At 43.2% G+C, this 13,145-nt stretch overlaps 1 protein-coding gene across 11 annotated transcripts in view; it reads right to left on the bottom strand.

Annotated features, from left to right (window-relative positions):
* Positions 1 to 13,145, bottom strand: part of CCDC171 (coiled-coil domain containing 171) — a 279,688-nt gene that overhangs the window by 123,609 nt on the left and 142,934 nt on the right. For all 11 annotated transcript variants that reach the window (XM_075594761.1, XM_075594743.1, XM_075594738.1 and 8 more), the window contains one exon: positions 11,406 to 11,591. In XM_075594761.1, the coding sequence (XP_075450876.1) occupies positions 11,406 to 11,591 (186 nt within the window). The remainder of the gene's footprint in view (positions 1 to 11,405; positions 11,592 to 13,145) is intronic.

Below are 13,145 nucleotides of genomic sequence, written 5' to 3'. Positions count from 1 at the left end.
CGCACTGACCCAAGGTGCTCCAAAATCCGAACTTTGAATGCCCTGTGGGTTTCACCAACGTACTGTTTACCACATGCACACTGAATAAGGTACACCACACCTGTGGTTAGACAGTTAATAAAGTCTTTTGTGGTATACTGTAGGTGTGTGTGCCTGTGGAGTCTGTAAAGGTCTTAGTTACTTTGACTGAAGGGCACGCCTTACAGCGTCCGCATGTGTATGTACCATTGGGTTTGTGGTCCAGCCAAGTGCGTGATGATTTCATTTGGAAATGGCTTTTGACCAAGCGGTCACGTAAGTTAACCACTCGGCGGCTAACCATGTTTGGTTTGGTCTGTAAAATTTTTGCCAGGTCCTGATCCTGGAGTAGTATATGCCAGTGTCTGTTCAGAATACTGCGTATGGTCGACCACTGAGTACAATAAGTGCCAACAAACCGAATTGTCTGGGTATCATTATCAGTGACATTAGAGTGATCAATGAGGAGACTCGGTCTAGGTGTGACAAGTGACCTATGATAGGCTTTTTTGACAGATGTCTTAGAGTACCCTCTATCTAGGAACCATCTAGTGAGATCTTTAGCTTGAGTTTTAAGCTCTGTAATTGTTGTGCAATTACGTTTAAGGCGTAGAAACTGCCCAGTAGGGATATTGGAAATGAGATGTCTAGGGTGATAGCTGTCTGCTGCCAAGAGACTGTTCGTCGCGGTGGGTTTGCGGTATATAGTTGTCTCTAATTTACAGTCAGGTTGTTTGTTGATAGTAATATCAAGGAAATTGATACTCTCAGTTTGAATTTCAAAGGTAAGTCAGAGATTATGTGTGTTGTCATTCAATTTATTGATAAATTCGACCAGGAGTTCCTTAGTACCGCTCCATAGGAGAAGCACATCATCGATGTACCGTGACCAAAGATCGATGTGGTCAGTATACCGAGAGTAATCGTCCATGAATACCACGGTTTCTTCCCACCAGCCCAGATATAAATTAGCATAGGTGGGAGCACACGTGGTGCCCATGGCGGTACCTTGAATTTGATGATATATTTTTTGATTGAATATAAAGAAATTCCTGGTCAACACAAAATTCAACAGCTTTAAAACAAATTCATTGTGTACCCTTGAGTGAGTATCTCTTGCCCGAAGATAGTGTTGGACAGCTTGTAACCCTGAGGAATGGGGAATACTTGTATATAAGCTCTCGACATCAATCCCTACGAGTAAGGTGTTATTGTCCACTGTGATATCCTCTAACCTCAAAAGAGCTGCTTTTGTATTTTTGAGATACGAGGGAAGGGTTTCTACAAAGGGGCGGAGAAAAGTGTCTAGATAGACACTGGCGTGGGAAGTGAGGTTACCCACGCCTGACACTAATCGGCCTGCCTGGTGGTGGATAGACCCCCTTGTGGACCTTAGGTAGGTGGTAAAATGTGGACAAAGGGGGATATTTAATGAATATACATTTTGAAAACACCGTTATATAACTAAATGGTGAATAAAAAAAATGTGATAAGACAACAAGGCCTTAACCCCTGTTGCAGTTGTGCTACTGGTACAGATTTACAGATGGACCATAATGCCTCACTTGTCTTTGCGGGTGGTGAAACCCAAATAACACAGAAGTCTTTCGGCCCGCCTGGACCATAGTAGCGCACAGCGAACAAGCAGGCTGCCCGAATCAGAACAGTTAGGGTGCCTCACACTAACACAGAAAACCATGCTGAGGGGTGGAGCATCGCACTGTATACATGTAAACAATGATATTATAATGACCGGGCACGTTTCCCTTTTAAAAGCGACCAAATCAATCTTCACAGAACTGGTGTGTCATTCAGGTTAAAAAAAATAAAAATAAATTAAAACTCTAAAATAGCTTTAGTAGGGGATTACCAAATGCAAATCAAGCGATCCAGCAATGAGCGTCCATCTTGAGGCAGCGACTCCCAGAACTCAGCCACCAGTTACATGTTTCAGGGGTTAAATCCTAGTCGATTGAATCTTTGCTGTAAGCTTTATTACATTTGTTTTTGTAAAGCATTTATACAAAATGTTTTATATAGGTCAGCTACCAGGGATTGCACCTTTATCTTGCAATGTCATAAATAGCATAAAAGCTACCTGTCTTCCCACTCCTTTAAATGATCAAAAACAAATGTTAGCAATGGCAGAGTAAGTTTCACATTGCTGAGCCCTTTACGTGCACAGCACTTTCAATTAAAAATGCTACAAAAACATTTCACCTTGGCAATAACCCATTAGGTGCCGAAGCCATATAAAAACTTTCCCCGCTACTTAAAGAGAAGACACTATTCAAACTGATCTCCTTTAATCATTTGAAAGACGTAATAGATTCTAATACTTCCAGGCAGGTGACTGAAACCAAGAGTACTGCCAGACAGCCATGATAAGCGTCAGGCTGGCTGCTCGCTTCTTACCAAGGGGAGCTTTGTGATGGCCTGAAATCTAAGAAACTGTTCTAGAGAGAGTAGGATAAATCAAGTTTAATAACTCCACTCCTAATTGTTCCCTCAATGCTCTGCTCTAATTACTTGGAGAACTTGCCAGACTGTCACTAGATATTAAGCTGTTGCAGGCTGAGCGTGGAGCGGTGAGGTAATCAATAAACATTTATTGGGGAGTAGAGTGAAGAACCCTTTAAGCAGTGGGAACTTCACCACACCACAGCCCCCTTTGTACACAAGGAAGCCCGAGGGACTGTCATAGTAATTTCATAGCAATAATCCAAAGATCTGTTTTCAGGCTAGGCCTTGAGGCAACGGTGCGTTTTAAATGGGTGGGGGAAAGGGGGGGAAAAAAATAAAGGTTAACATGGTCAGTCTAATTACAGCCCACTCTCACATACTTCACATGGAAGAAAAAGACAAGCCAATTAGGTGGAAGGAAGATAAGGGAAGTTTTATTTGTATACTAATTAAACCCCTGATGAAATTAAAGGAAAAAACATACAGCACTGTAATTGTGTCTGGGAAAGGTCACTTTGGGTTCAGTTATCACAACAGCGCAGCCTTGAGATATTTCGCTTAATCCGTTGCATGGGCCATTTTTGGCTCCTTGGGTCTTATTATTTACAAAAACTGAGGGAAAAAAATGTAAAAGCCTGATAGGGTCTTTATCTAATGCATTTCTGTGAATTTAAAAAAATATATTATTAAGAATAAAATTAGCCTTAAATATGATAACAAACAGAGCAGGATTAGAAGATATGCTACTCTGTCAGAGATGCAGTGTCTTAACATAATATATAAACCCAATATGTGTATTATTTTATGCATGCTTCAATACAGGCATACCCCACATTAACGTACGCAATGGGACCGGAGCATGTATGTAAAGCGAAAATGTACTTAAAGTGAAGCACTACCTTTTCCCCACTTATCGATGCATGTACTGTACTGCAATCGTTATATACGTGCATAACTGATGTAAATAACGCTTGTGTAACAGGCTCTATAGTCTCCTCGCTTGTGCACAGCTTCGGTACAGGTAGGGAGCCGGTATTGCTGTTCAGGACGTGCTGACAGGCGCATGCGTGAGCTGCCGTTTGCCTATTGGGCGATATGTACTTACTCGCGAGTGTACTTAAAGTGAGTGTCCTTAAACCGGGGTATGCCTGTACTGTGTTATCAAAATGATATAAATGCAGCTTCATTACCTTAGGAGCTAGTGGGTTGTGGGAAGGGCTAACCCTTTCATTACTATAGTGGTTACTACCGTTAAGGTAATTAAGGGGTTAACCCCTCTCGTAACCTTCCCGGTAGGCCTAACCACACACCCTGGAGCAACAACCTCCATCACGCACCCCATCTTCCCCCTAATAAACCAGGTACTCTGGCTTAACCCAGTCATTGCCTTAGAGGCTAGCCGCTAAGGTAATGAAGCTGCTTTTATTTTATTTTGATAACACAGTATTGTAGCAGGGGGTCTCCTGAGCTGAACCGCATTAATTTCAGCCTCAGGGACCCACTGCTTCCTGAGTTACTGGCCCTGTTATGGGGTGCCAGTATCTTCCTAAATTGTTTAAATGTCCTGGTCATGTGGGCCGTGACACGGGACAGTTTAAACATGGTGAGAGATACCGGCACCCCATAACGGGGCCTGTAACTCTGGAAGCAGGGGGTCCCCCGGACCTGAAATTAATGCGGTTCAGCTCTGGAGACCCCGTGTGTTAATAAAATAAAAGCATGTACTATCACGCAAGGAGAGTGACTGATTCAGTCTCACTCTTACTTCGAGTCTCTTACAGACAGATGCCACCCGGTAGGATTCACACAGTGCGAGTCCCATTCAGATGCAGGTACCCCTACTGTGTTAATCCTGATGAGCCATTACCGGCTTCTATGTGGTGTGCCGCGGACTGTCAAGGCATTGCACACTGTGGACCAGCACATTCTCGCAGCCGCGCGACCGACCAAAACGCTGCATCTGTACATCTAACAACATATTATATAGTTAAATACTTATCTGTATATCAGATAAGTATTTAACTATATAATATGTCGTTAGATGTAGCACTAGGCCTTTTTGTCTTTGTTCTATACATGAAGTATAAAAATTTGTTTTGTGCAACTATAAAGAAGAGCCAAAATCTCTGGACATGCAGGGCTGAGAAACCCTTTGTGCTGCCCGCATATCCAGAAAAAGATGGCTGCTGTTGGGACTGTTGGGGAGAACGTGTCTAGTGGCAGAGATGGGGGCCGTCCGCCCAAAATGTCGAGCAAATGGTTGCCTCCCCAGCCAGAGCAGTGCTAGCTCAGCTGGAGATATCTTGTCGGCCTAGGGAAGCCATTGCTGAAGCCCTCTGGTGGGCGCTCCCATTGACCCCGTTTGTATTTCCCTCCAAAAGACCTTTAACTCTCTAAACTCGCCCGCCAGCCAATTGGCCAATGCAGGCGACGCCTCGCCTCCTGATTCGTCCGTGAGCAGTATCCACGCTGTGATTGGTCACCAGCTCCTCTACCATGCTTTCCTATGGTAGCTAGGAAGCTAGATAAAGAAACCTGATCAGCGCTCCAGAGTTCATTCTGATCCTGTCGTGGAGGTGAACTAAGCGGTGTCCTCCGCGTCTTTGACTGATGATATCTTAAAACGAGGCGGAGAGTCTAACCGAGCAGGAATTTTTTTTCTATTGTTTGCAATCATTTTGAGAAAACAAAACGATTTGGTTGCTTTGCATATACTGTATTGTCCCTTCTCTGTTATTGGTCCAATAAAGGTAGCATAAAGTGGTATAATTAAATACCTTGAATCTTAAATTGAATAGAGAAAAGTGGGTTCAAATAGTTATATTTGTGAGATGTAATCAGTGTCTTCCAGAAATCACAAATTTAAGGGGCCTATCCATTAAACTCTGATATTGTCAATGCAAAATTGACCCAATGTAGCATGTAATTTGAAACAATAAAAATGTGTTGTTTTTGCCCATTTCATTAAGAGTTGCAGTATGTACTGTATAAGGACTCATGACTACCCATTTTGGACTCTCCCTAGGTTTATTACATGAAGGCAAACTTGCAGGAACAGCTTTTTCCCTCCGATTCAGTGTGCTCATTTTTTGATCTCTCAGTGGCATAAGGATGACATAGAGGTGAGAGACCGGTATCATCAGACACGAGAGACCTATATCATCAGACACAAGAGACCAATATCATCAGACACATGAGAGACCTGTATCATCAGACACATGAGAGACCTGTATCATCAGACACACGAGAGACCTGTATCATCAGACACACGAGAGACCTGTATCATCAGACACACGAGAGACCTGTATCATCAGACACACGAGAGACCTGTATCATCAGACACACGAGAGACCTGTATCATCAGACACACGAGAGACCTGTATCATCAGACACACGAGAGACCTGTATCATCAGACACACGAGAGACCTGTATCATCAGACACCAGAAGAAGGTTGATGACGATAACATTGAGCTCTCACTTGGGAACTGGGCACTCTAGTACTAGTAGTAGTAATAGTGTATGTGACGGAAAGGGATCCAAGGTTAAGCCTGGTCCCTGGACCCTGAAGTCATACCCTGTGGCTCATTTGGCCACCAGACCCTTGGCTACCCTGTTCTTATATGCCCAGCTGGGTCTGGAGGGGGAGGAGAGGTGCAGGGACAAAGGATAAAGTGTCTAGGGTCAGAGATCGGGCCGGGGGGCCATCCGCCCAAAAATCAGAGCAAATGGCTGCCTCCCCAGCCAGAGCGGCACCATGCCAATGGGAGGTATTCTATGGGACGGGGGAAGCCCTTGCCGAGTCCCTCTGGTAGGCACTGCTCTAATTGGTCCATTTGAACTCCCCTCCACAAGCCCTTTAACTCTGTAAACACGCCCCCAGCCCTGATTGGCCAATGCATACGAGCCCTCGGTTCCTGATTGATCCGTGAAACAGCATCTGCGCTGTGATTGGTCTGCTGTCCCTCTACCATGCTTTCCTATGAAAGCATGGAAGCTAGATAAGGGGAACCCCACCAGCACTCCACAGCTCATTCAGATCCTAATGTGTAGGTGATGTAAGCAGTGTGCTATAAGTCTTTCCCAGAGACACCCAAAAACGAGGCTGAAAGTCTTGCAAGTAGGAAATTTTAATGTGCTTTGTGCTACGGGACTGTAGCTGTGCTGGAGAGGCGGCGAGCAGGACTTTTCAGCTGGACATTTGAAAGTTGTCTGCCGCAAAGAGGTTGGGATGTTCCCTATCTCATCGAAGAGGGTAAGCTAGCCCTGGGTAAGCCTTTAGTGTGGCGCTCAGCACCTAGCCAGCTAGGATTCCCCCTGTATGCCTCGTTTGTAGTGAGCATAGCCCTGATTGTGTTTTTTGTGTTGTTTTTGCTGGCTCTGGCTGGAATTAAAATTATTTTTTTAACTGCTTTGTCCTGTCTAGTGCCTTAATCTTTGGGTTAAGTTCTGGTCTCCTGTGACACCTCGCATCCTTGCATCCTGGCAACCGCCAAACGGAAGTTTGTCAACAAAAAACTTCATAACGAACTCAAGGACGGTGAGAATGTCCCAAGACCATGCAACATCACACGCCTCAAATGTTGGAAATATATATGCCAAGATTCCACAGCCAGTCACAAACATAGAAAATTCAATGTTAAAGGATAATTCTGCTGCACATCCAGGAATGTGAAGTTATCGAAATACATAAATAGAGTCTGACCAACTCAGTATATTATAGGGGCTCCGGCGTCCAGGAGAATGGCTGCCTCGAGCATGGTGGGGTGAGTACTCTAAAGGTATAAATATCTGTATTAGTGTTCATGTCCTGTAGCCCTCTCCTTGAAAAAAGGCAGCCGTATACTGCCGAAACGTTGGATATTTTGGCACAATAAATTTGTATGCATAAGACCGTGTTTCTGCTCCCCTTCTCTCCACTGGTATATCTTGGGACGTCTGGACCTCCCTGGACCCAGCGCACCGGCAGATAAGTACCCCCCTCCAACACCATATTATTGAGTGTGTGTATTCCTCTCAATTACTATATTATAGGGCAAGCCAGCAGCACAAAAGTACAATAGTGTCAACCCAACATTTGTCATTTTTCTGACAATTGTTTCTAATTAACTTGTGGAAATTGCATCCATATACAGTATGTGTAGTTTTATAGCTATGGTGACATGGGTTGTGCAGTAATTTAGTCCGCTTTCTTCTTTGTATGCCGCAATGATTCATACAGTGGTAGAAGTACATTAAAAAAAGAAGTGACACTGTTCTTGAATTCATAAAAGCAGAACAAGGCAAAAATACCAAATTGTTTAGTTAATTTAGAATTTGACATGATTTTTTTTAAATAAATTTGTTTTCTTTCTAAAAAAAAAAAAAAGTGCAACTGTAGGATTACAAATAAACAACTGGTTGTACCATTTATCAATGAGAACCATGACAGACCATGTTCTAGATCAGGTCTTTCAAACGCAGAATAGCTTGGGGCACAATTCATAAGTCCCACTGCAAGACTCGGGCCACCCCAGGAAAAAAATTAAATAAGGAGTCACTATAACCTATGCGTTCACATTTTTCTTGAGTTTTCCTTATTAAAAATGTGTAATCATTGCTGGTATCTCTCCCTCTACCACCACCCCCCCCCTCTCCCCTCTCTCTGCATCCAGAGAAGTCTCTAGAGAAGAGGAAACAGAATCCCGGTAAGTGGCCCTAAGAGGGGGGGGGGGGAGTGAGGAGGGCGACTGACACTGACACTCCCTTTCCCACTCCACTCTGATTCTCTTACTGCCCCCCCCCCACCTTTTCCCCTCTCTCCCCATTGCTTTTCCTTTTTCCCACAATACACACACACAGACAATACCCTCATTACCCACAATAACCCCACAACACCTTCCTCCCCCACAATATCCACCCTCACTCACCATAGACACCCTCCCCTACCATAGCCACAATACCCACACTACACTACAATAGCCTCACTACACCCCCACACTCCCAAATAATATTCCCACAATATCCATCCTCCTGACCAATACCCACCCTCCTCCAAAATAGCACTACAATACCTTGGTGGGAGTCTCTGGTGCGTGTGGCTGCAGAAGTTGGGCCCAACTTCAGTCGAGGCCCTACTTCCGGCACAAACCAGCGGGGGAGGATGCCCCGACCAGCATGGGGAGGGCAGAGTTCTAGCAGCCAAACGTTACATCCAACGCCGGCCAGATCCCTGCAGCCGCCAGACACAGGACAGTTAGCCTAGCTCTCCTTCTGTCGATGAGCGGGCACAGGCCGCATATCGACTCCTTCTGGGCCGCATGGCGACACCTTGTGGGCTGCATGCAACCCGGGCCTGTTCTAGATCACTTGTGGGCAAAAGGCTCACATGGAGCCCCCAACTTCTGCCCTCTCTTCCCTGTGTAGATAGAGTGGGGATGTTGATTCTGCAGATCAGAGCTTCCACCAGCTTTCTCCAGTCAGCTATTTTATGACAGCGCATTCACAATTAGTGTCATACTCCTATCCTGTGCTCAACATTAGTTCCGTGCTTAAGAAGAGGAGCAGGACATCATTAATGAGCGCAGCAGCATAAAAGCGGCTGAGCAGATGGCGGAGGTGTGGGGTACTTCCATCCGCAAAATCTGTGTTCTCCATGCCCTGTCACCCCCCACAATGTCTTCCAAACGCCCTTTCATTACCCACGTCATCACCTATGTCACTCACTCCCCATACGTCTCCCACTATCCCCCCATGTGTTCTACTCCCCAAAGGTAATAATGACTTCTAGATCAAACAGGATTTGTAGGTTGGACGTGTTGGAATCAGACCAGCACTGCTCATTCACTGACATCACTGTGGAGCATGATTTAAAATTATGTTGAACACAGGGAAAGGGTGACCCCAAAAAGGGGTCAGTGTGTACCTCGCACAACACTAGCAAGGAGGATAAGTTAGTATCCTGTATGTGACAGGAAACTACACTGCAATAACGGGCGAAGGGTTGGTGCTGACTGGGATAAATAATATTGTGAACAGAAGAAAGAAAAGCTCCCTATTATGTCGCACTAAAAGAAAATACCCTTATCTGTATTAAAAATATTATTTATTAATGAATTTATTAAAATATATTATGCAGTGGAGTAAACAATGAACCAAATAATTTTAAAACAAATTAAAAAATGAAGGAGGTGTCTGTGTGCTGAATCTAGACAACAATATAAATAAGCAAAACAGCTACTCCACTGCATAATATATTTTAATCAATTCATTAATAAATAATATTTTTAATACAGATAAGGGTGTTTTCTTTTAGTGCGATACAATAGGGAACCTTTCTTCTGTTCACATGATTTAAAATTAGCATGACAAGGTTTAGAAATATGGTATTGTCCTAATTATGATAGACATCTATAGTTATTGAAGACTGACCATTCCAAATCATCCACCTATTTGTTAGCTCCTATGCAACGTGCAATGTAGGATTCTCAACCAAATTGCATTCTTTGTCCATCCAGTCAGGACTTCAAATGTATATTTGAAACAACCACTTTTCTCTCTACATGTATATCTACATGTTTTAATGTATTTAATATATACATAATTTTTGGTATATTTTTTCATTAGTAATTCTATGTGTTACATTGGCCTACAACCCTATTAGCCACCAACGTTTGGTCAAAACGTCTGTTACCCATTCCTTTAAAGGGGGGAAGGTTAAGTGTGGTGGTAAGGTAGGGTGATGGATTAGGTGCCCCAGAGAGTGTGGCTGTGACCCCAGGGGGAGGGTGGTGGCGGTTAACTCCTTGTTTGCTTTCGTTGTTATAACCTCTTATAGGTGCGCCGACGAGTATTCTAAAACTTGCCTTAAACTTGCCTTGGAAAATCTGAGGCTATCACCAACAAGATCCAGGTACATGCTGCAAAATTTCAGTGGCATTTCTGCAGAGACTAATGGCCCATCGGATTAACACAGCAGGGGTCCCTGGCAGTCCCATTCAGTTTGAATGGGACTGCCAAAGACCCCCGCTGTTAATCCGATGGGCCATTAGTCTGTCTGCAGAAATGTCACTGAAATGTTACAGCATGTACCTGGGTCTTGTTGGTGATAGCCCCAGATTTTTTTTAGAATATCCGTCGGCACTACAGTAGGTAGGCAAGGAGAGTAGGTAGTGTAGTGCTAGGAAGGTAATAATCAGTTTGTAGCCCTTAGTGGTCAGCTAGTTACGGGTTCCCCCTGCTACTAAGCAGTTAATATATTGTCAAATGTTTAAGTAATACATTTTTATCATCTATTCCATGTTGGTTTATCTTACTATGGACCGAACGCCATCCTGAGGTATGTGATAGAAAACTGTGTAGAATTTTGGAGGTAGCCTGATACCGCCAGATATCGGAGTTTAATGAGCAGCATACAAAATGAGCAACTTGGCGTTATTTACTCACTTTGATGCTGAGCTCCAACATATGACAGGTTGTATCCCCCCCCTTTCCATGATCTCTAGTAGCTCTCTAATAAGGACTAAGATTAGATCAAAAACGTTACTGTCAAACACTCCCCGTACAGAGTGCTCAAAAGCGAAGAGAGAGCGAAACGCATCAGAGAGACTTACCTGCATTTATCCATGTTGTAACCATCCAAATAAATGTGTTTTTAATTACATTTTGTGCCTAGCCCCATGTTTTTGCAAGCAGTGCTCCTACTTTTTCGCCATTTCCTGGATTTCTCCATCAAAGAAAATTAATACTTGCTTGATTTCCAAAGAAACAAAAGCAGCTAAATGTTTGATGTAAGCATGGTCACATTTGGTTACGGAAGACAATTAGATTGTTACATTTCATAAAAAATATTGTTTTCCTGCCATTTACAGGAGCATGTTTAAGAAAAAGTGCTCTGCTTTAAAGAGGTTGCTGATTAAAAAAAGAGAAACGGTAACATGTGCTTACCTTCACAGCCTCTGATAAGGTTTGATCCTTCTCTGCTTCCTCTGTGGAATGCACTTCTATTCTGAAGTTTAACTCCAGTAGCTGCTGGGATTGTTCGTTGAGCAGGAGTTGCGCTTGCTGCTCTCGTAACAACGCATTGTTCAGTTCTTCACAAGCACTTTCAAACTTCTCATAAGGAACCATTTTCTGGGAAGAGACAACATTACATTTGGAAATCTTCACGAGATCATGTACTCAACTCCTTCAAAGGATGGTCAGTGCAACAGAACATAGTAACTCATCCTTTGGTGAAGTCAGCTTTAATAATGTGTCATGACAATAGGTGTTCTAATCCAGCGGTGCGCAATCTTTTCTACTCGCGCCCTCCCTCCTGCTTCCCTCCCTGGTCGCCACCACCTGAATAATCTTGCGCCCTCCAGTTTGCGCACCGCTGTTCTAATCTAATATGTTACAACATGAATTCGAAAAAAAGAAAGTGTGGCACAAATCACAGTTTTTTTTTTTAATTGTTTCTTTTTTTTTTGAAGTGGCCAGTTTGAAACTACTCTGCCACATGAAAGGTTATACATAGTTACATAGTAGATGAGGGTGAAAAAAGACATGCGTCCATCAAGGGCAACCTATGCTAAATTTAGACGATAGATACTTTATCCTATATCTGTACTTACAGTCCAAGTCCAAGCTGTCTTTAAAAAAAGAAAATCCCCTTTAATATGTGCATCAATACCACACAATGATAAGTAATTAGCTAAGTTGCCGATCAATCTGTTCATCTGTGATCAATCGGCGAAGATTTGGCACATGGGTTCACTAAATGGCTGTCAGTGCAGCAGAAGACAACCAAAGATGCAAAGTTCTGTGAGGAAGATCATGTAACCAGGCAGTCACTAGATACAATTGGTGCACTGCTAGAGAGAGAGGGCAGGGCTCAAAAAGGGGTGTGCCAGAGCCTGTTTCAGAAGAGAAAGTGACTTTGTAAATGGTTGCTATAGAAACAAAAATGCTTGTTACATTATAATACATTAAAAATGTCACTCAGAGTTGTTTTATATTTTAAAAAAATGCTACAAAGTATTTTCTCATATTACAGAACTGATTTATTTAAAAAAAACACACATGTAGGATATTGCTTGGTCTTCAGCTTTAGGACACAGAGTTATTCATTAAACAGAAACAGTGCAGATGAAGCACTACCGCACAGAAACGCCCATTTACTTGAACTTGGGGTTTCTATGTAGAAGCACCCCATTGGCATCATAATAATTGTAATAACTTTAGTTATATGGGGCTTTTCTCCCAATGGGACTCAAAGCACTTCACAGTTACAAAAAGGGAAAAAGAATAAAACATTTAAGGTTAGAAACAAGAGCAGACACAAGGAAAGATACAATACAGGATGGGACGGTACTGTAGCTATTAAATGCCGGACAGGTTGTGGTTCATGAAGTAAATGCCTGGGTAAACTGGTAAGTCTTGAGCCTGTTTTTATAGATTCGCAGAGATGGGACCTCTTGAATTGTACAAGGAAAACTGTTCCAAAGAGCGGGACCAGCGTGGCTAAAAGCTCGGGCACCGAAGGAAGTCACAGAGATTCTGGGAACTGTTAGGAGTCCTTCATCCGCAGATGGAAGTGAGCGAATGGGAGTGTGGGGAATTGGAAGCTCTGTCAGACAGCTGGGACCCTGGTGATGTAGTGCTTTGAATGTCAGCAAGTCAATCTTTACATCTTTAAATAAATTC

This window comes from Ascaphus truei, chromosome 1 (genome assembly GCF_040206685.1).
Source record: "Ascaphus truei isolate aAscTru1 chromosome 1, aAscTru1.hap1, whole genome shotgun sequence".
Lineage (NCBI taxonomy): Eukaryota > Metazoa > Chordata > Amphibia > Anura > Ascaphidae > Ascaphus > Ascaphus truei.
Note: the sequence above shows the minus strand (reverse complement) of the source record. Positions and strands in the feature narration are given on the sequence as shown.